The sequence below is a fragment of the Dromiciops gliroides genome, chromosome 1 (genome assembly GCF_019393635.1).
Source record: "Dromiciops gliroides isolate mDroGli1 chromosome 1, mDroGli1.pri, whole genome shotgun sequence".
Lineage (NCBI taxonomy): Eukaryota > Metazoa > Chordata > Mammalia > Microbiotheria > Microbiotheriidae > Dromiciops > Dromiciops gliroides.
In genome coordinates this window covers 540,847,853-540,871,418 of record NC_057861.1, presented here as the reverse complement: position 1 = coordinate 540,871,418, position 23,566 = coordinate 540,847,853, and the positions used below count along the sequence as shown (strand labels likewise).

The following is a 23,566-nucleotide window of genomic DNA, read 5'->3' as shown; positions in this document are numbered from 1 at the left end:
CTATTCATAGTTTTTGGTTTAGGGTTATAAATACTAAAATGACAAGTTCAGACTAGGTTCAGTCACGGCTATTATTTATTAATGTTTATATTGTTGTAAGCATAATTTTGTTTTAAAATGCTGATTTGTATCAGCAATATTTTAAATTAGCTTAGGTTTTACATTTTCACGTATAATACAAGTTTGGGTTTTGTTTTATTTTTTTCTTACCTTTCACCTCCAGTTTGTAGAGATTTTTACCATGAAGTACTTCTTTGGGAAATAATTCTTAATATGCTTGATGTTTTGTTATGGGCTAGTTAAAGTGTATCTGCATTGTGTTTTTGTTTTTGTTTTTTGGGGTTTTTTTGGGCAACATATTCAGTGTATATGTTTGTTGGAGTACTATTTTTTGTCAGTTTTTGCCCTAAGATTGATAAATAAGACATTTAAATAGGTTATTTATTCATATTAATGCTCTTTGGAGGAAAATGTTTGGTTCTCCCTTTCTTTCAGAAGCCATATAGATTTGTTCATTCATTCTGGTCAATCTGGAAAGAAGGGGTTCTGGTTGTTACTAATACTACACACTTGACCTTGGAAACCCTTATTACTTTAGGTAGTCTTGCTCAATTCCTTTCTATAGGTGCTAGTTTTAGAGGAAGAATGAGCAAGGCCTGATGATAGCTCCTTGTTTATATCCTGACAGAATTTGCCAAATCCTGTATCTGTATTACTGAATTCCCAATACAAACAACTCTCTTAGTTAGAGGGAGAGAAGCTTCCTGACTATTTTTGTTCCCCCTGAGAGGTCTGACAGTGTTTTGGGTTGTAATTTTATTGAATTGATCTTTAAAAAATTGATATTTCTATCATGGAGTATCTCTCTTGTCTTCTTTCCCAGGGGTATTTCAGTGTTAAATTCTATTTGGGGTTCAGAATATTTTCCAGAATGGTTTCTGACTACAGTCTAAGTAGACCAGATCAGTTATGGCTGCCAGTTAAAAAAACGTATAATTTAATTTGTGTTTTGGCTCATACCGAGCAGTTTTGTTTTTCATTCTGAAACATTTCCTTGGGAACTAACTTATATATAGTTTAAAAGCTCTGTCTGAGCAGGTGTGAATGTTTTAGCACTTAAAGATTATAAGAGCTTTCCTGAAGTTCTGTTCTACTAAGGAAAAAATGATGTATCAAATTATTTTCCTACTTTCCATCGTTAGTTTAAACTTATGTGTACAGCATTCTTTTTTTTTTCTTTTGTGGGGCAATGAGGGTTAAGTGACTTGCCCAGGGTCACACAGCTAGTAAGTGTCAAGTGTCTGAGGCTGGATTTGAACTCAGGTCCTCCTGAATCCAGGGCTGGTGCTTTATCCATTACGCCACCTAGCTGCCCCATGTACAACATTCTTTACAGAAGAAATATATAAATATATGAATAATTACATTTCTCTCTCCTTTCCATGGTTAGGTGCTTGATCCAGAGAAACAGACAGATATGCTGGATTCCCTTAGGATTTATCTTTTACAGTTTGCCACACTTCTTGTGGAACATGCACCACATCACATCCATGACAATAACAAAAACCGGAATAGCAAACTTCGGCGATTGATGACTTTTGCTTGGCCTTGTCTGCTGTCTAAGGCGTGTGTGGACCCAGCATGTAAATATAGTGGGCACTTACTCCTGGCCCATATCATTGCCAAATTTGCCATACACAAGAAAATTGTCCTCCAGGTATTTTACAGTGTTTTTCCCCCTCCTTAATGCTTAAGGAGTTACTTCTCCTAAAGTGTATCTTCTTTATAATTCACTACTTTGTTCACTCTTATTTAACTTTAGCGCCCAGCTATTTTCTAGAGCACAAGCCATATTCCATTTATTGCTTTTTCCTTTAGTTAGAATTAGCTTGTTATCTCAGAATAGAGTTCATGAACATTTTTTTTTTCCCCAGGGCAATGAGTGTTAAGTGACTTGCCTAGGGTCACACAGCTAGTAAGTGTCAAGTGTCTGAGGCTGGATTTGAGCTCAGGTTCTCCTGAATTCAGGGCCTGAGCTTTATATCCACCATGCCACTTAGCTGTCCCCCAAGTCCATGAACTTTTTTTTTGTTTTTTAGTGAGGCAGTTGGGGTTAAGTGACTTGCCCAGGGTCACACAGCTAGTAAGTATTAAGTGTTTGAGGCCGGATTTGAACTCAGGTCCGCCTGACTCCAGGGCCGGTGCTCTATCCACTGCGCCACCTAGCTGCCCCTCAATGAACTTTTAAAAACGTTTTGATGACTGTATTTTAGTATAATTGGTTTCCATTATAATACATGTGCTTTAGTTTATACATTTAAAATGTTATTCCAAAAAGGAGTTCATGTATTAGCCTCTTCAGACTGCCAAAGGGGTTCATAACACCCCTCACCCCTACCTTTGAGTATGATGCCAGTGATACCTTGGCCATAGCATTGATCCATGGCTAGGCCAGTTAGATTTTTTTTTTTTTTTCCCTATGGTCGAAGGGGCCTAAAACACATCTTGTGAATATGTAACACTTGTTACTACAGGGAATATAGTTAAAGAGTGTTGGTGGTTCAACTCCAAACCCATCCTTTCTACTGGCGAAATATATATAAAGCACATGCTAAACTAATGAGTATCCATGATAAAATCTTTATATACATACTTCAGAACATAGTCAATCACTGATAGCATGAATCATTAAAAACATTTTTTAAATAGGTCTATGTATTTGTGAAGACTATTTTCCCAAATTTAAGTGAGTATGTAAAACAGATTTTTTTCAGAAAAGATCCTTTTGTTTTAGTCCTAATTCAGTTATTGTTGATATTTTTAAAAAGATTGATTCTCACATCATGTCTTACAAGAATCTTCCATGTTAGGTTTTTCATAGTTTGCTAAAGGCTCATGCAATGGAGGCCCGTGCAATTGTTAGACAAGCAATGGCTATTCTGACTCCAGCAGTCCCTGCCCGAATGGAGGATGGACACCAAATGCTGACGCATTGGACTAGAAAAATCATTGTAGAGGAAGGTCATACTGTTCCCCAGCTAGTCCATATTTTGCATTTAATAGTCCAACATTTTAAGGTATGTAGTTTGGTTTTCAACATTTTGCTTTCAGCTTTTGGCTTTCTTTTCCTTTTGGTAATATTATTGTGGTTATTTACTTTTAGTAAGGTACCACCATATAAATGATACATTTGAGTAAATGTTTTGGCTTCCTCTCTCAATAGGAAGTTCCAATTTTAGTATATGTGCTGCCGAAGCGAGCACTCTCAATAGGAAGTTAAGCTGCTTAAGTGTGTTGACTGTGCCTCATACCCTTTTTTGTTTTTCTTTTTGCCTAGTGTCAGGATATATATGTAGCAAGATATCTAGTAAATATTCATTTTCTATTTGCACTTAAAATCCAGGTTTTTTGAGTAGAACTCTCACATCAAAATGGTGAATTTTTTTGGTGTTTCCCTTTATAGATCTATGCAAACAGTCTCTTGGAAGGAATCTACATTCCTTCTCCTTTAAGAGGTTTGGGGTTACATTAATAATAGTTATTTATTCTAGGGTTACGTTTTTATATCCTACTGGTCTTTGCTCAGTCCTTTGTTAAATATTTCATTCTTTGAACCTTGGTTAGAGTTGAAGGGAATTATACTCCAAATGATATTTTAGTTTCTGATCTTTCTTGATATTAGGGCATAAAGTATAGACCAAACTAATGAGTATCAGTGAACATATACCCATAGCATGGAGCATGAAAAAACAAAAAGATCCTTTTATTTTGGTCCTAATTCGGTTAGAATTCAATTTAAACAAATACAGAAATAAGATTTTGTATAAAATTCATTTTTTAAAAAATTCTCTGAAAAGAATGAACAGGCTGCTATGTTTTGTAAAATATAGAATTAAATGTATTTTTATTAACACTGAAAACTGTCCATAGGTTTATTACCCAGTGAGGCACCATTTGGTGCAGCATATGGTCAGTGCCATGCAGAGATTAGGCTTTACTCCCAGTGTTACCATTGAACAAAGAAAATTGGCTGTGGATCTGGCAGAAGTTGTCATTAAATGGGAATTGCAAAGGATTAAGGATCAGCAGGTAGGAATGATAATTCTTTATATTCCCTTTGGTTTCTCTCCCCCCCCCCCCCCCCAGTATCCTTAGAAAATAAACTTTAATTTACTCTCTCGTTGTTTTAGCCGGATTCTGATATGGATCCAAATTCAAGTGGAGAAGGTGCCAGTTGTGCCTCATCTGCTATTAAAAGAGGACTGTCAGTTGATTCTGGCCAAGAGGTGAAGCGATTTAGGACTGCCACTGGAGCAATGAGTGCAGTAAGAAATTGTCTTCTGTAACTCCTGATGGGCACCATCAACTTTTGCTTATGCGTTTTCTTTAGTGGTGCAATCCCTACTTGTCAGAGTCATGCTCTACACAGACATCAGTACATAAATGTTCACCTGTGTTAATTTCTTTTTATGTTTTAAAATTCTTTAAAAAAAAATGTTTAAGATGACACTCCTTCCTCCATTTTTACTGTAGTTGAAGCTATCTTGGTTCTTTTAGTGTTATTAGTGCCTGTATAATTCATCTAGTGTCTGAATAGTTCTGTAAATGACATTTAGGTATTTGTGTAGTTATAGTGAAAATACTCCTTTGGAGCTTAGGATATAGTGTGCGTTTAGGATAAACGTTTTTATAATGCTATGTGTTGTGTATTTTGAGTATACATACATGAATATACATGTGCGTGTGTGTATAGTGTAGCAGAAAAATAAGACAACAGTGTTAGTCTAAATAGAGATTCTTCCTCCTCACTCCCTACCCCTTATTTAGGTTAATGTTTCTTTATGAATTCTCTCAGAATGTTATCTATGACCAGGTTGATGGATTGTTAGAGGAATTTACAGTGATCAAAATCATAACATTGAAGTATACTTTTGCATAGTCTTAATAATCTTATAATGTGGTTTAAACTTCATTCTTCCTGTGTTTTTAGGTCTTTGGAAGGAGCCAGTCATTGCCTGGGGCCGATGCTTTACTTGCTAAGCCTATTGATAAGCAGCATACAGATACAGTGGTGAACTTTTTGATTAGGATTGCTTGTCAGGTATGATTATAAATTTGTGACACTAATTCTTTGGGACAGAGAATACCTAGTAATTCCCCCATTGGTGGTGGTGGTGGTGGTGTGTGTGTGTGTGGTTATATTTTAAAATAACTGCATTTAAGTGAAAATGATTTGAAACTTGTGGCTCCAGGTTTTTTGGAAGCTACTTTCTTTCTAGACGTTTGAGGTTTTTTGGAAGCTACTTTCTTTCTAGACATTAAAAACCTCAAACATCTGTTTCAGATTCTTTTTAGAGAATCTGTTGCATATTTGGGATGTTGTATGTATTGATTCACTGTAGATAAGCAAAGATCCTCTGGTTGCATGTAGTAGAGTTAATTGGAATGTGTTAGGAATAGACTAAAAATCTATTATAATTTTTCAGTATTTAATAATTGAATATATTGCAAGTTATGTGGTTAATAAAATTTCATTATTATTTGTATTTTTAGGTTAATGACAACTCCAATACTGCAGGATCTCCTGGAGAGTTGTTATCACGACGTTGTGTTAATCTCCTAAAGACTGCTTTACGACCAGATATGTGGCCAAAATCAGAACTCAAACTACAATGGTTTGATAAGCTTCTGATGACGGTGGTAGGTTCACAAGCCAGTTAGGTCAAATGCAGGAATCTTATTGCCTTCCTGGTAAATGTAGTCATAATTTAAAGCTCATCAGGATGATTTCAAAAAAACCTTGGAATACTTAGATTAACTAATAGAAAATGAAGTGATCAGAACCAGGAAATCACTGTACATGGTAACAGCAATAATGTACGATGATAAACTGTGAATAATATAGCTATTCTCAGCAAGGCAGTGATACAAGATAATTCCAAAGTATTTAGGTTGAAAAATGCTACCCACCTCCAAAGAACCAATGGAGCCTGAATACAGATCGAATAATACTTTTCCTACTTTATTTTTTTTTTTTATTTTTGTTTTTTCAGTCTGTCTTCTCTTTTGCAGCATGGCTAATATAAAAATATGTTTTGTATGACTGCACGTGTATAATCTACATCAAAATACTTGTCTTCACAAAGGAGGGATGAAGGATGGGAAGGAGGGAACTTGAAACTCAAATTATAAAAAAATGTTAAAAAATTTATATTTTAGAAAAAAATAAAATATTTTTTAAAAAGCCGGGCTAGAAATTGACAGCTCATGTACTGTGGCACTAAGATGTTGATCACTTTTATCTAGCAATAATTTTCTTATTTGAGAACATGCTTTTGTGAGAATTTTCAGAGGAAAAAAATTGATAGCATTTACTGAGTATTTTATTTCTAAATGGTTTTTATTATCTTTTCTGGTTTTGCATCACTTTGTCTCCAAATATATCCTTTTCTCATCTCCCTTCCAGAGGGGCATGCTTTTTGACATAAAATAAAAAGGAAGGAACTATATCTGAGTGCATCTGCAATATTTCATTATCATAGTCTTCCATCAATGTAAAAAAGTGGAGGTTACATTCTTTCCTCTTTTCTTTGGGGCCAAGATTGAACATTATAATTATGTTGCATTCAGAGTGTGTTTGTTTTTGTCCTGGGGTGAGAGAGGGTTCTTTTTATTTTTTGCGCACGCGTGCGTGCGTGTGTGTGATGATTTTTCTTTACTTTGTATCAATTCACATATCTTGTGTTTTTTCTGTAATCTTCATATTTATCATTTTTTGTAACATAACATTCCATCACATTCACATAATGTTCTCCAATTCAGGGGAACCTATTTTGCTTCTACTTTGATGCTACCAGAAGTATGGGATTTTCCTGTATTAGGCCTTCTCGTAGTATATGTCTAGCAGTAGAGCTCATTCTTTGTAATTTTACAACCTTCACTTTTGATTGTTTTATGCTTTTTCTTTATGTTTACTTTGTTTTAGTCGTTGTATATATTTTCTTGGCTCTGATTACTTGATTCTGTGTCATATTGTATAAATCTTTCCATGCTTCCCTATATTCATCATATTTGTCATTTCCTAACTGCAGTAAGTAGTACTCCTTTGCATTAATTCAACACAATTTATTTAGCTTTTCTCTTGTCAGTAGGCTTCTACTTTGTTTCTAATTCTTTCTCTCTCTCTCTCTCTCTCTCTTTTTTTTTGGAGAGGCAATGAGGGTTAAGTGACTTGCCCAGGGTCACACAGCTAGTAATCTAATTCTTTCTCTTATAAAAATGTTGATATATATATGGAGAATTCCTTTTTCTAATTATCTACTTGGGGTATAAGCCCTTTTTAAAAGAAAAGGTTTAAAGAATAGCATCCTTTTGATGTTCTTCTCACAGTATGAAAACTTCTTAGAAGTTTAACATAGTGGTCTTTTGAGGTACAGTATTCCTGCCTTCCTAGTTTTCCCTATCTTTAAATCCCTTTTAATTAGCTGGAGCCCTGTTAGCAAATAATTTATTGGGTGTCATTTTAAAGCTTTGTTTGAGGCTACTTTTCTATAACCTGTTTTAAAATAACATTTCTTTTCAGTTTGTTCTTTTTTTCTCCTTTTCTAGGAACAACCTAACCAAGCTAACTTTGCAAATATTTGCACTGGATTGGAAGTCTTAAGTTTCTTGCTAACTGTCCTCCAGTCTCCGGCAATTCTCAGTAGCTTTAAGCCTTTGCAGCGAGGGGTAGCTGCTTGTATGACATGTGGAAACACCAAAGTTTTGCGAGCAGTACATAGTCTCCTCTCACGCCTAATGAGCATTTTCCCCACAGAACCAAGTATGATCATTTTCTTCAGTGTTTTTCTTTTATCATTATACCAATTGAAGTGATTAAGTAAAAGGGTGAGGGGAAACATGTCTTTCAAGTGTGCTAATCTTCTGTTTGATGTGTTTCGTATTTTATTGTTCCATTTTAGTTTGCACTTTCCACCTCTATAAGAAAAAGTTGAAATAAGTAATCATGTGGAATACATCATTATCTTTAGACATAAAAACTTAATAACCTGTGGCAGTCATTGCTTTGGCTCAAGAAATGTCTGCCATAAATTTAATGTCTTTTGCAATTATCTTTTTTTCTGCTTTGGAAGTGCAATTATTCATTCATTGAACATTACTGTTTTACTGAGACATGAAAGGGAAATTAAGTGTAAAAAGTCCTCTATCTAATGTTGCACAGTTAACAGGAATGAATTCTGTTGTGTTATTGAATATATTTATTTAGAATACACTCTAATGGGAAAATTTCAGTGAGATCAGGATAACTTGTTTGGATAAATCATGTAGAAAAGTGTGAGGAGAGTTACACCTGGGATGCAGTGGTTAGAAATCACTTTATCCACAAAAAGGAAGTTGTTCCAAAAGGGCCTTGTTGCTCATTCTCAGTAGCTCCATTGACTGTCACTAATGCATTTATTGGTAAATGCAAATGTATGCAGTGGGATTTTGAGGGCCCAAACTGCATTATTACTCTGATTTTAAACTCTGATTTCAGGTACTTCAAGTGTGGCTTCAAAATATGAAGAGCTTGAATGCTTGTATGCAGCAGTGGGGAAAGTTATTTATGAAGGGCTTACTAATTATGAAAAGGCAACAAATGCAAATCCTTCCCAACTCTTTGGTGAGTATTGTTTCTTTTTATCAGCTGTAGCGCGCTCGCGCACACACACACACATATATATGTATGTATATATATATATATAAGAGAGAGAGCATATAATCATCTGTTAAGTTCTTTGTCATTAGACTTGAATGCTCAATAAGAAAAGTGAGGCATGATTTTTCTTATACTTTGTAGGAAACATGCAAATTTAGATATTATTTTGATTTGTACCTTTTCATATAATGCTAATGGATATTTACGAAGACTCCAAAACACTGGGAGAACCCTCTGAAATAACTTCTTAATCAACAAAGAAAGATTAAATTTAAATTTAATTTGGTCATTTTAATTATCATGCCATGGTATAATAACAAGATTATTGGCCTTGGAGTCAGGAGTGACCTGGCTTTAGATCCTGCCCCCTGGATACTAGCTGTTATCATGAGCAGCTTACGTTATTTCTAAGCTTTAGTTACCTCAGCTGGTCTGATAACAGTAGCTTGTCCACAAGGTGACTTTGAAAAATCAAATGAGATAATTATGTAAAGTGCTTTGTGAACCTTATTAAAGTACTTAGGGTTTTTTTTGTTTGTTTGTTTTTAATGAGAGGCAGCATGGGAGAATGAATGGCTGGCATTTATTAATTACTTACTACATGATAAGACATGGGGATACAAGTACAAAAGCAAAAAATGTGAGCTCTCAAGGGATTCACATTCTTATAATGGAAGACAATGTATTTAGGAGGTTTTAGTGGCAAGTTAGATGGCAAAGCCCAGTGTATGGCAACAAAGCAGATAGTATTGCATCTTCAGTGTCATTTCCATTCATAAAATCTTATCTGTTTTTGATGTTGAACTATGTAAAAGCGCCAAGGACTTCAATGTTAAGAACTTCTTCTCTGGCTTATCGGTACTGTGGCTATTATAGGTTGCATTTCCACAAGGGTCACTTTCCTGGATAATGGGGTGCAGGTATAGCTGGTGGTCTGGTAAGCATTACTTATTCCTACACTTCTTGGCCTTATCTACCCATCAGCCTTAATTGGTGATGGGGGTTTGAATGGTGGACCCTTTTTCCATGAGGGTTGCTCTCCTTGTTAAAGGCTATGGGAGCCAGACTGGAAGGAACCCTGGTAGTTTGAGGGAAGGAATACTGTGATACTGTGATTGTCTGGGTTCTGGGTTGTTTTCACTAAAGTTGAAGGATAGGGTAGGGCGATGATTGATCAAGGTTATGGTGATGGTTTGACTGGCTGGACACATTGCCGCTTTAGCCTGTTACAGCTTTAAAGGTCTAAAAGACCAGGGTTCAAGTCCTATCTCTGATACATATTGACAGTGTGATTCTAAGTCACTTAACCTCTTAGTGCCACATGTTGCTCTAATATCATTAGCTATAGCTAAGTTCTGCATCTTTGGAGAGAATGTCATACCATGAATTTGCTGCACAGGTAAAATGACTAGTCTTGACCAAAATGATCAATATTCAAGAAATTATTAGAGCAACAGAAGCTGGAAGTTTCTTGAAAGTTGGCAATAAATGTAAGCCAACATTCTTAATCACGTCATCCTACTTTACCCCCATTTATCCCAAATGGTTAGAAACTGGTTTAAAATTTACTTGGTATGCCTTTAATGAATGCATCACTGCTAAAGGCAGAAAAGTAGATTATGTTTACAGCAGAAAAGAATAATAGTGAACTAATTGTTTCAGTTTATATTTCTATTCTCTATACTAGTTTAGAAGCTTCTTCTGTATATGCAGAATAGAAGTGAATATTGGAGGTCTAATTATAAAAAGTACAGTATAAAAACACATGTAAATCCATGCTATAAATATTAGCTGACAATTTTCATGACATTTTAAAAGTAAGCAAAAACAGTTTTCTCTTTAAATGTTTTTTTTAAAATTTTTTATTTTACTACCTGCTGCTAAACACCTGCATAGAAACTATAACTTACATTATAGATAATGTAAAGAGCCCTGAATATGGAGTCATAAGATGTGGGCGTTCTGGTCTGTTTGCCACTTTGGGCAAGTCACTCATGGACATTAAGACCCCCTTATTTCCCTAGCCATAGATTCCATTGTTAACCCTGAGGTAAGAGAATATACTATGGTTAACACTGAATAAAGAAACAAAAGTTGCCATTTGAAAATTATTGTTTATTAGAAGTCAGTTTCTCTTGGAGCAGCTTCAGTGGAGATGAATAATAATACTGAAATAGGCTAGATATAAATCTAGGGCTTAGGATAATAAAGAATAGAATGTTAATTAGTTTCATGGGGGGGTTGGGTGGCGCACCTTGAGCTGATTAGAACATGGAAAGATAAGTATTCTGAGAGACAGGTGAGGAAGAAGTAGATCCCAGTTCCAGGGATGGGTGAAGAATACTTGGAGGCAGGAGAGAAAGTTCCAAATTTAGGCAACTAGTCCTGGTTAGCTGGAATTTGTTATTCGTGCATGGGAGAAATGTGAACTAAGGCTGGAGAGGTAGGTAGAGGGCAGAGGGCAGATAGAACTTCAAACATCTGACCTCTGAATAGTTTGCACATGATACAACTAAAGGTGTTAGGGAGCTCAGGATGGTTTTTGAGCAGTATGACTACATTGTCAACCTGTGCCTTTAAGAGGATTATTTCAGCAGTTCTAGGAGGATATATTGGAAAGGAAAGAGAAGAGCTGGGAAACAAAGAAATTTAAGAGACTTGGTGAGAATTGTTGTCAACGTGAATTAAAGTTACCATGAAAGGGCAGAGATGGGAGAGATTTTATGGAACTGACAAGATTTGACACTTGTTTGGATCCATATATGACAAAGGGAAGAGTCAAAGATGATTCTGAAGGACCAGATGACTGGGAGATTGGTAGCCTGAACAGAAGCTGGAAGCAGGAAGGAGTTCAGGCTGGATGTCCAGTTAATAAATATCTGGTGATCAGATCTCCAAGAGCCTTACTTTAATTCATTCTTGGAACTAACTGCATTGCTTCATTCCCAGAAAGCAGAAGATAAGACTTATTTATCTCTTTCCTTCACATTTCATCTGGCCATACATCCAGGCCATTTTGTCATTTGTCCTACAACACCTATCCTTCCCCCTTCTCCCTTCTTCCCCAAGTACCTGAGGAGGCTCATTGATTCAACTTGGGAACTTTTGCCCTAGTTGTGAGAGAGAACAAACTCATCTAGCCCACCATCTAAACATTTCCCTGCCTTTTATCCATTCATTCAGGGTATCTTGCCATCTATGTTTGCAGAATTCTGCTCCCTACCTAGACACCCCCTCCAGTTTTCTACCTCTTGCTCTGGACACAGTTATGCTACCATTTCTTGTTTCTGGAAAGGGTGTTTCAGTTGACTGACCTATGGATCAGCTTACTATCCATGTGATTCCCCAGACTAAAATTCCCTTCCCTGGCCCCCTCTTCAAAGGACATTACCTTATGTGTTGTCTCCCCCTTTTAGAATGTAAGCTCCTTGAGACCAGAAATTCATTCTCTCTCTCTCTCTCTCTCTCTGTATTTGGATCCCTATTGCTTAACTCAGTGCTTGTTACATAGTAAAAACTTAAATATAATCCTCAGGTTTTTCAGTGATTTTAAAATCTAGTGAGATCCCTGGCCATTGAAGCATATTTATCTCCATCTTTCAGATAAGTTTCTTAACTTTTCATGACATTTACCATGATACAGGACCTTGTTATAGTATTTCATTTCCATTTAGGAATTTCGATAATTCTGGAATAGTCCTGCTTTTTAATATTTCATAGTGTTTATTCAGAGGTAATCCTTTCTTCAGTGGGGACAACACTTTTAAACCCACTTACAATCTTAGAAAAAATCCCTCAAACATTTTTTGGTGGAGTTTGTTTTATACCCTAATTAATATGCCCACATCTCATAAGCTTACCTAGACTTATTCTGACAACTATTTTGCAAGATGTTGAATGGCAAAGTGAATTTCATTCATTTTATCAATAAAAATTATCTTTTTCCAGTCTTTAATGCTATAGTTTTTATATTGTTTGCCAAGATGCATCTATTGGCACAGTTGATGGAGTACTGAATCTACAATGTCAAGAAGACCTGTATTCAAATACAGTCATAACCATTAATTAGCTGTGTTCCTGGACAAGTCACTTAACCTGTATTCTTCTGTTTCCTCAGCTATAAAATGGGGATAATACTAGCGCCTACCCCGCAGGATTGTGATGAGGATCAAACAAGAGAATATTTGTAAAGTGTTTAGTACAGTGCCTTGTGCACAGTCAACTCTTTTTTTTGTTTGTTTGGGTTTTTTTTGGTGAGGCAATTGGAGTTAAGTGACTTGCCCAGGGTCACACAGCCAGTAAGTGTTAAGTGTCTGAGGCCAGATTTGAACTCAGGTACTCCTGACTCCAGGGCCGGTGCTCTATCCACTGCGCCATCTAGCTGCCCCCACAGTCAACTCTTAATAAAGGCTTGCCCCTTCTTCCCTTAATGATGACACATTTTGCCATGGTGAGCAAAATATAAATATCCAAGATGATGATAAAGCATAGTGGGAGGCAGATTTGTTGGCATAGGCAATAATTTCATATGGTTTCACTTGGTGACAGTATTGATCTTTGGTGTGTGTCCCCCCTGACTCTAGGTTGGCAGAGAACATCTAACCCTGACCAGGGTGAACTCAACTGGGCTGATTTCTTTGAACTTTTAATTTAGTTCTGCCAATTGATGGCTGGATTTTGTGACATGCGTGCATTTACTTGCTCTCTTTTGTTGCATTTTAAATTCCGTGTTTTTTAAAAATGGATGTATCTGGGGGGCAGCTAGGAGGTGCAGTGGATAAAGCACTGGCCCTGGATTCAGGAGGACCTGAGTTCAAATCTGGCCTCAGACACTTAACACTTACTAGCTGTGTGACCCTGGGCAAGTCACTTAACCCTCATTGCCCTGCAATCAATCAATCAATCAGTAAAAACAAACAAACAAACAAATGAATGAATGAACAAATAAATAAGCAAATAAATGGATGGATGGATGGATCTCCAAGGAAATGTGTAATAGTTGCAGGTATTAAAGAACACATTTCAGTGACTGTTAGAGAAATCACAACAGCTATTAATGAGGGAAAGTCAGATATTTTGAGCATCATACAAACTCACAATGAAACAAATTCAATAATACTGGTACACAAAGTATAGTTGAAAATAAATACAAAGAAGTGACGACCAGCCTAATTGATCTCAGAAATAAAGCAAAAACCTTCTAAAGCACTTGGTGGTTGAAGAGATTGTTATCGATTCTTCTCTTTGACAAAGGCTTCTTTTTTTTTAAATTAATTTAATTTGGGGGGGGGGGCAGGGCAATGGTTAAATGACTTGCCCTGGGTCACACAGCTAGTAAGTGTCAAGTGTCTGAGGCCAGATTTGAACTCAGGTCCTCCTGAATCCAGAACCAGTGCTTTATCCACTGCGCCACCTAGCTGCCCCCGACAAAGAAAGGCTTCTTGAAGTGGGAAGGATAGTGAGAGACTGGTTAGAAAAACAACTGCTAAGTACAAAGGAAACAAATGTTTGACAAGGAAGGAAAGAAGGAAAGAAACATTTATTAAACACTAGGTACTAAGTTACTTACAGATACTATCTTGTGATCTTCACAACAACCCTGGGAGGAAGGTGCTTTTATTATCATCCCCATTTTACAGTTAAGGAAATCAAGCCTGACAAGGGTTAAGAGAGTTGTCCAGAGTCATACAGCTAGTAACTGTCTGAAATCAGATTGGAACTCAGGTCTTTTGCTGGAGGTCTTCTGACTCTAGGATCAGCAACCTACCATCTAGGGACTTTTCAAAGATAGCTAACATTTATATTACATTTTAAAGTTAACAAAGCACTTTACAAATATTGTCTCATTTTATCCTTACTACAAACCAGGGAGATATAGGTGCTATTATCCTCATCTTAAAGATAAGGAGACAAACAAAGATTAAGTGATGAAGCAGATAAAAATAGGAAATATAAAAGGACCTGTGCAGTCCCCTTTTTTGTTTTTGTTGCTACAATGTTGTCAATAGTGCTAAGATTTACATAGTTTACTAAACTATCTATAAACATTAATTTAATTGATGGTGTCATTGTTAATGACTAGCAAACTGATAGATGATTGGAGAGAGTGAACCATATCCATCCAGATGTGCTCACTAGAAACAAGACCAGATAACAAAAGGAAGTTTAATTGATTGCCTGTTATGTATAAGGCACTGTACTAGGTACAATGGATACAAAAGGAAATACCCCCTGCCTTCAGGGAGCCTGTATTCTACAAGAAGAGAACTTGGGCATATGTAAGTAAATGTGAAGTAATTTCAAGAGGAGCTAAGAGTTTGGGAGAGTGGTTAGAGCCTAAAAATTCTGATTGGATCCATGAGATCTGATGAACATATAGAGAATAAAGAGTAGAGGGCTAAATAAGAAGCTTGTGTGACACCTATTTTTAGTGGGTGAGTGGAGGAGGATGGTCCACCCAAAATCCTGTGGAGGAGAGGATGTAGAGCAGCTTGACAGGTTTAACTTGGTGACACTACTATCCATGGGTTCTCCTCAGAGGAGTGAATAATGGAGTTGGAGGAATTTTTTCATTGTGTTCCCAAATATTGGCACCATGTAGCTTATATGCCAATATGTATTGCAGGAGATGAAGTTGAAGAGAGTCTTAAGAATTTCCAGCATATCATCTTCACAGCATTTATTTTGGGCCAAAGTTGGGTATGGGGATGATGAAAAAAATTAACACAATGTAACATGTAAAATGAAGGGGTAAGACAAGGTGACCTTTGAGAGCCTCATTTTGTTCTGAATCCTATGATCTTATGTTGGGTCTTATGTTGTCTGGAGTCAAGAATTGAATGAGCCCAAAGACTTTATATTACTCGGGAATTTGACTTCTGTCCATTGTGAATACTTTCAAGAAGAGAGTTGGAAAATGTGACAACCAAATGGCCCTACAAATAATGAAGCTGACTACATTTTACTATGCTGGAAATGACTTGTTACCAAAGGTACAAGGGCTAGAGATAACAAGCTTTAGTTATGCAAGAACCGATTTTCAAGCTGCCTCAAAAGAATGGAGGTTACAGATGAGACTTTTTCTAAAATAAAGTGATTGGAAAAGTTCTTAACTCTTGACCCATGCATCTCCTTTATCATTTCTATAAAATCTTCATCAGGATTGTCTCTGGATACACAGTCAGAGTGTCCTAAATGAAAACATGAAAAAGGAGCAGGCAGGTTTTTACAGACCATTTCCTAGTCACATAGGTGATAGAGAATGCCAGAAAATTTTAAGCTCCATTTTTAAAGCATTTGGCTTAGTAGACCCAAATGAGCTCTTGTCAAGCAAGGTGATTGCCAGGAATATAGTAAAATCACTATGACAAGACCACAGAGATAACGTTCTTCACAGTTTGCTGAATTGTTAACTAGGGAGTCATAAGGCAGTGAGGCATAGACCTGCAGTGTTTTCCAGTGTCATGATAGCATGGAATGTTCAGATAAATAAATAGAAGAGGGATCCTCTATGAATGAGGAGGTACTTCAGACTCCTATTCATTGAATACATATTATTAATTTCTTCTTCAGTTGAAGGATTGACTTAGAGATTAATAAGGAACATAGAGCCTGGGTCAGGAGCTGTAGTTGGATAATAAGGTGGGTGCAGAGATAAATTGCAGTGAAAGGATTCCAAACTACTTTGCCATGTGTATCTTTTTTTTTTTTGCGGGGCAGTGGGGGTTAAGTGACTTGCCCAGGGTCACACAGCTAGTAAGTGTCAAGTGTCTGAAGTCGGATTTGAACTCAGGTACTCCTGAATCCAGGGCCAGTGCTTTATCCACTGCGCCACCTAGCTGCCCCCATATGTATCTTTTTAATGCTGACAGTCTCCTGGTGATGCATGCTAAAGGGTAGGTATATGGTGTCTGATGTTGAGGGAGATCTAGAAAAATTAGGGTTAAGAGCTAGCTAGTGGATTTGCTAATTATGAAACATTTCTAAGTTTGGATACAGATGCTTCAGTTGAGTGCTTACATTGAAAAGCCAGATTTCAGAGGGTCGAGAAGTATGTAAGAAGAGAAGTGGAGTCATTGAAGACAGCTTTTTCTGGGAATTTGTCTTTGAAAGGGAAGAGAGAGGGACGGCTAGGTGGCGCAGTGGATAAAGCACCGGCCCTGGATTCAGGAGTTCCTGAGTTCAAATCCGGCCTCAGACACTTGACACTTAACTGGCTGTGTGACCCTGGGCAAGTCACTTAACCCCATTGCCCCATAAAAAAAAGAAAAAAAAAAGAAAGGGAAGAGAGAGAAGGATGATTTTAGGGGTTGGTAGGGCCAAATGGCAGGTTTTGGGTTATGGTGGATACCTGGGTAGCAGAAATGAGCCTCATACATATAAAGGAAATGATCCAAAAGGCAGGAATGGGTATGATCAGGATTACACATAGAAGGAATAGAGAGAATGGTGAATGATGTCAGGTCACTTGGTGCTGTAGGGTAGAGGAGATGTGGAAGTGTGTGTGAAATAGCCTCTTTTCTCTGTACATTATAAAGTGAAGTCTTCTGAGTGATTGGGTGGGAGGGTTTGTGTAAGAGGACTGAGAGAAGAGAAGCTTCGAAATATTTGCATTGGGGAGTACGATAGAGAGAGCAGTTTCATTTCTGCTCCTCTGCCTCTGTGTGCTGTGATGTTTAAAAATCTAATGTGTGTTCACTTTACCTGCCCCCCAGTGTGGGGGGAGAACTAGCTAAGTTTACTTATAAATTCAGGAATAGTTTAGGCTTTTAAGCATTTATTAAATTATATTAGGGGTTAGCAAAAAGAGAGAGAGAGGAAGCTGCCTTCACCTAGCTATCCAAGAGAGTGAATCTCTCTTAGTTCCACCGGAAGCCCCCTGTTGAACTGGAAGAGGGGCAGTCCCCACAGACACCTCCAAGCTAATTGGCTGGTAGCATCCAAGTCCATTGATTGACATGACTTACAGGCAGTCCATGAACTTCTGGAATGCCAGGATGACCTAAGAAAGGTCATCTCATGCTTTCTCTCTCTCTCTCTCTCTCTCTCTCTCTCTCTCTCTCTCTCTCTCTCTCTCTCTTTTTTTTTGGCAGGGCAATGAGAGTTAAGTGACTTGCCCAGGGTCACACAGCTAGTAAGTGTCAAGTGTCTGAGGCCAGATTTGAACTCAGGTCCTCCTGAATCCAGGGCCGGTGCTTTATCCACTGAGCTACCTAGCTGTCCCCCATCTCATACTTTCTCAACAGAGGGTGGCGCCCTGGTTCTCACAGTCCTCAGATTCCTCCAGCTTGTTTGGCAACCTATATTTCCACCACAGTATCTAATCTATTATTCCTTCTTTGATTCTCAAATAAATGTTTACCACCATTCTTCCCCCCTTTTTGCTGATGAGGGGGTATGATACAGCAAATCAGTGAACATTGATTCATATAACAGGGAAAAGAGATACCTGAATAGGGATTGTTTTCAGGTAGCCTTGCATCCACATGGTAGAAACCTCAAGTGGCCTGGTATTTCTGGTCCCAACGTGGTCTTGTTCTTTCCTCAAACTCATTTGAAAACTGAACTTAATAGCTTTCTCCCAAAACTTGCTCCTCCTGATTTATGATTAAAAAAAATTTTTTTTTAAGGCAATTGGGGTTAAGTGACTTGCCCAGGGTCACACAGCTAGTAAGTGTCAAGTGTCTGAGGCTGGATTTGAACTCAGGTCCTCCTGACTCCAGGGCCAGTGCTCCATCCACTGCACCACCTAGCTGCCCCTGATTTATGTTTTACTGATGATTTTTTGAGTCATTGGAGTTCAGAACTTCATTTTCCTCTTACCTTTCCCATGTTTCCCATAGCTCATATTCAGTCAACAAATTTTGTCAAGTTTGTCTCCAGAATAACTCTTGCATGTGTCACCTACTTTCCATGGCCAATGTTACCTTCCTAGTTTAAGATAAGACCTCACTGTTCTCCTGAACTCTCCCTTAAATGATATTTCCATACCTGGTATCTTCTATACTCTCTTGCTAACCTTCCTGATTAATGATCTGATCCTGTCATCTAACTGCTCTCCAATCTGTAGATCTTCATTGCTTACAGAATAGTCTTGACTCCTTAACTTGGCCTTCAAGGTCCTGTCACCAGGTGACCTTTCACACTTATTCTCACATCATCCACTTTGTATACTCTATGCTTCAGTCACACTGGGATCCTTTCCATTCTCTGAAAACATCTTGGGTTTCCCTTTTTCCCTGTCTTTGCTTCACATTATCCCCTGTACATGGCGTATCCTCCCTTCTAACTTGACATGTTGAAATCCTAGCCATATTTTATAAACTAGCTCAAATGTTACCACTTTACGTGAAATTCTCCAATTCCTCTCTTGAGGTTAGAGATCATATTTTATTTATCTTTATCTCTTCTTCATCACCTAGCACAGTGCTTTGTGCCAAAGGGCTAACACTAAAGAACCTTGTTGAGTTGAAATGGAAGAGAGGTAAAGCTCTCTTGATAAGAATGTTCTTTGTATTATCTGTATATAGTGAAAAATCTCATACCATTTTGGATACTTGACATTTTATCCAATATACCAAACTTTTTAAAAGCACCTGCTAAGTGTGGAGCAGTCTTAGGAGGTTCATCTATTTAATCTCTGCCCTTAGGGAGCTTACTGATATGATTGGAGAAGAAAGTAGTTATTACTATGCATCTTGTAAAAGTAAGCTTTCTTTTATGATGATTTTGACATGTGAAATAATCATTGATATTTTAAGTTTGGATTTTAGAGTATGCCATTTATTGTAGAATTTTAATGCTAACATTTGAGACATCTTGATTTATGTATCTTCCAGTACATATTATTCAGTAACATTTTGTTGCTGATTTTTATCTATTCCTATTGAATTCTTTATTGTAGACATATTACTTATTTTGTATCTTTCCCTCAAAATGGGGACATTTTACGGTTTTTAGGTACCTTGATGATTCTAAAGTCTGCTTGCAGTAATAACCCTAGCTACATAGACAGATTGATTTCAGTTTTCATGCGTTCTCTACAGAAGATGGTTAGAGAGCATTTAAATCCACAGGCGGCATCAGGAACTGCAGAAGCTAACACAGGTAACACATTTGGTACCTTACTCTTTTTAGTAATGTCCCACTGAAAATGAGAATGTTGTGTGAGTGGCCCCTCCATAATAATGGGTTTTATACATTTATATTGATTATTTAAAAACTGATGAAAGTGTATCAAGCACTGGGTTCCAAATATCTAGTAAAAACCATAGTTATATTTTTAAAAGTCAGCTTTTTTCATATATGATTGTTTGAAAATTAGAGAATTAACAATTATTGGAACTTTATATTTGAGTGTCTTGAAAATTCACCACTGGGTGGTACATGTAGTTAAAAATGTTTCAACCTGCTAAAGTAGAATATGTGGAACTATTTTTGAACTGTCATTTTCAGTAATGGAAACATCACCCCCAGACATTTAAATAGATATTTTGTATTCACATGTGTGGTTTGTGCAAAGAAGACCAGTTATGGTTGAACCTGCAGTGCAGCTGGGCAGAGGAGTACAGTGGTAAGAACACTTATTGTGGAGGCAGAGGACCTGAGTTCACATCCTCATTTGGTCACTTACATGTGACTTTGGGCAAGTCACTTCTCTGTAACTCATTTTGCTCCTCTATAAAATTAAGGGGTTGGAATATATGATTTTTAAGGTTTTGTGCTCTTCAGCTCTAGGTCTTTAATCTTGATTTTGAGTACAACTCATGGAAGCCCTCGAGTACTTTATTTTTCAGCTTCTATGAGTATAACTAATTCAGTTTCTGAATCTATATAGTGTAGCTCCCAACTTCATGGATAAGATCAATCTTCCCCCACCTCAGCCCTCCCCCATTTCCTTAACTGTAGTCCTTTCCCCAATTTGGATTTCACCTCACATCTCCACCAAACTTCCACTAGCTGTGGTTCCCCTTATTCACCTCTTGTAAAAGGGTGGTGGAGGAGGAGGAAGAACAAAATTATAAATTGCTTTGAAGAAGTGAAAATTTTAGTAGGTTTCTTCCAGTTTTAAATGTAGCTATTTGGATGGAGGTAGCGGGGAGGGGAGAGATGTGTGTTTTGGGCACAAGTTTCCCTATTGAGATAACAAGTTATGTATAACCATAAAACTGTAATGTCTTATCTGTTTCTCTACATTAGCAGGGACAAGTGAACTGGTTATGTTGAGTTTGGATCTTGTGAAAACTCGTCTTGCTGTGATGAGCATGGAGATGAGGAAAAACTTTATTCAGGCCATTCTAACATCACTAATTGAAAAATCAACTGATGCCAAAATTCTTCGTGCTGTGGTTAAAACTGTAGAAGAATGGGTTAAAAATAATTCTCCTATGGCAGCCAATCAGGTAAGCTATTAAAACAAAACGGTGGCATTGCTATTAACTTTGTGATCTATTCTTGCTATTTTCTGTGAATGTATGGACTTAGTTGCAAGATTTTCATAGTTCTTCCAGAGAGCTCTTCAAATACAGTATCTTTACATTCATAATACTCTTAAAAACTAAAATATTAAGTTTTATTGAAGTTTTTTGTTTTTTGCAGCAATCATTTCATGTTGTTATCCCCAGCCTGTTCTCTATACTCTGGAGCACTTTATTTTAATAAAGGAAAAAAGTCAATTCAAATTAATATTAGCATTAAAATTAAAATTAGCATTACCATATGTAGCATTCCACACCTATAGGGACCTGGCCTCTCTACTGAAAGGAGGAAGATTTCCTCACCTCTTATCTTGAGGCAAGATTGAAACACATTACTGCGTGTTTAGTTTCACACTGTCATTTTTAGAGAAGTCAAGATTTTCTACAGCATTGTCCACATTGAAACCAAGACCTTAGTTGGTCTAAATTTTAATGCTCTCCTCAACATAAGATTTATTTCTGTTTAAATGAGCTTTCTTGTTCTCATTGGTGAAAGGTGAGGGACAACATAGTAGAAGCAGCTCTTAAAATTTCAGTGATGGCCTTGCAGAGGAAAGAAAATTATTTTCTTTAAAATATGACTTTGGTCATTGTCTATTGTGGATATAAAGCTGAATGATTTAGTTGGTTACTGACATATCTCTGCCTTATAGTAATTAATTTAAAAAAACATTTCATTACGTCATTTCTAAAAAAACTAGTTTTTAAATTGACTTAAGTCATCTTTCAAAGTGTGCGTGCATGCGTGCTCATGCACGCATGTAGTTAGATGCATCCTACATCAAAGTGAACATATAGCATTTAGAAAAATTTAAGCATTCATGTTTGAAAACTGTTGTTGCAAAGGGCCTTCTTAAGAAGTCTTTCCTTTTAGAAAGATGATCTTGCCCCATTGTACTTGACAATAGTGTAAAAGTTTATAAAAAGCAGATGGTTGAAATATTTTTGAGTGTGTTTATTTTTCAAATTGAGAAAATTAATTCTCTTTTTAAAAATTCACAGACACCTACACTCCGTGAGAAGTCCATTTTGTTGGTGAAAATGATGACTTACATTGAAAAACGTTTTCCAGAAGACCTTGAATTAAATGCCCAATTCTTAGACCTTGTTAACTATGTCTACAGGTAATTACATTAATAAATCAAATATTGCAGCTATTTGGTTCCCATCCATTCATCTTCTAGCAATAAGTCAATTAAAAGAATACTTTAAAGTGCCAAATCAAATAATTTATACTGGGGATCATTAATGAAGGCACTCCCTAACTGCCATATGAGCCATTTAAGTGAACTTTGTGATTATTTGCATTTGAGAGTAGGTACATTTACTACTGGTTTGCTTCTAGATTGAAGAATAAAAGACATTCTAACAAAACAGATAATAAAATAATAAAATCTTAATAAAAGAAATTCTACCCTATGTTTCCTTTCACTGCAGAGATGAGAACCTTTCTGGAAGTGAACTCACTGCCAAACTAGAGCCTGCCTTCCTTTCTGGCTTACGTTGTGCTCAACCACTCATCCGAGCAAAGTTTTTTGAAGTTTTTGACAATTCCATGAAGCGCCGTGTTTATGAACGCTTGCTTTATGTGACTTGTTCTCAGAACTGGGAAGCCATGGGGAACCACTTTTGGATCAAGCAATGCATTGAGGTAGGATGGAGTGAACTTAGGGATCAGTGATGTACCTTGCAACTGACTGTGCTCAAAGAACATGAGGATTTGTGCTGTTGCCTGATGGTGCTAGAATTTCAACTGCTGATGTGGACTTTAAAAGCTGTTAGAAAAAAACTACTTTTAAGCTCTTGTATGATTGGGGCATTCTTGAAATATAGCACTTAGAGCCATGTTTGAATACAGACATCATAAAGAAAATTTCAAACCAAATTTTATTTGTCAGTGTTTGAATGCAGATAGCACTATAAAATGCTTTTGGTGGTGTATTGAAGCCTTAAAAATGCCAACTCAAATTGCCCTTTTATAGTAAAAACAAATTGTAGAAGAAAAAACATTTCTGCTATGTGTCCTATTGATGATTTAATCCAGTATGGCTGTGGCAAATGAAATAGGGATCTAAGACAAATTTTAACACTTAAAGATGTCTCAATGTGTTTATTTTTTGAATACTTTCAAAAACCATTTTAGATTCCTACAATGGTTCGTCAAATGCATTTTTAAATCACCACTTTCAGGTAATATCAAAAAGCTTTGCTTCTAAATTGTGATTCTTTTAGATTTTGCATGATTTTCTTCACTATATACCCAAAACTTTGTTGAGCCTTGAGTGTGAAAATCATTTTTAAAAATATCTATTCCAGTGTTGGCCAACGGTATTTCATACTGCTTTAAACTCTCAAACTATCACAGAACTAATTAATCCCAGTATCCTTTAAT

At 36.8% G+C, this 23,566-nt stretch overlaps 1 protein-coding gene across 9 annotated transcripts in view; it reads left to right on the top strand.

The window, feature by feature from the left end:
- LOC122735893 (transformation/transcription domain associated protein) overlaps positions 1–23,566 on the top strand; it is a 152,901-nt gene that overhangs the window by 62,381 nt on the left and 66,954 nt on the right. For 7 of the 9 annotated variants that reach the window (XM_043977760.1, XM_043977777.1, XM_043977768.1 and 4 more), the window contains 12 exons: positions 1,451–1,717; positions 2,871–3,077; positions 3,931–4,089; positions 4,191–4,325; positions 4,991–5,101; positions 5,554–5,700; positions 7,609–7,822; positions 8,537–8,662; positions 19,658–19,804; positions 20,897–21,099; positions 22,177–22,298; positions 22,612–22,825. In XM_043977760.1, the coding sequence (XP_043833695.1) occupies positions 1,451–1,717; positions 2,871–3,077; positions 3,931–4,089; positions 4,191–4,325; positions 4,991–5,101; positions 5,554–5,700; positions 7,609–7,822; positions 8,537–8,662; positions 19,658–19,804; positions 20,897–21,099; positions 22,177–22,298; positions 22,612–22,825 (2,052 nt within the window). The remainder of the gene's footprint in view (positions 1–1,450; positions 1,718–2,870; positions 3,078–3,930; positions 4,090–4,190; positions 4,326–4,990; positions 5,102–5,553; positions 5,701–7,608; positions 7,823–8,536; positions 8,663–19,657; positions 19,805–20,896; positions 21,100–22,176; positions 22,299–22,611; positions 22,826–23,566) is intronic. The other 2 variants (XM_043977792.1, XM_043977820.1) reach the window with 2 other exon arrangements.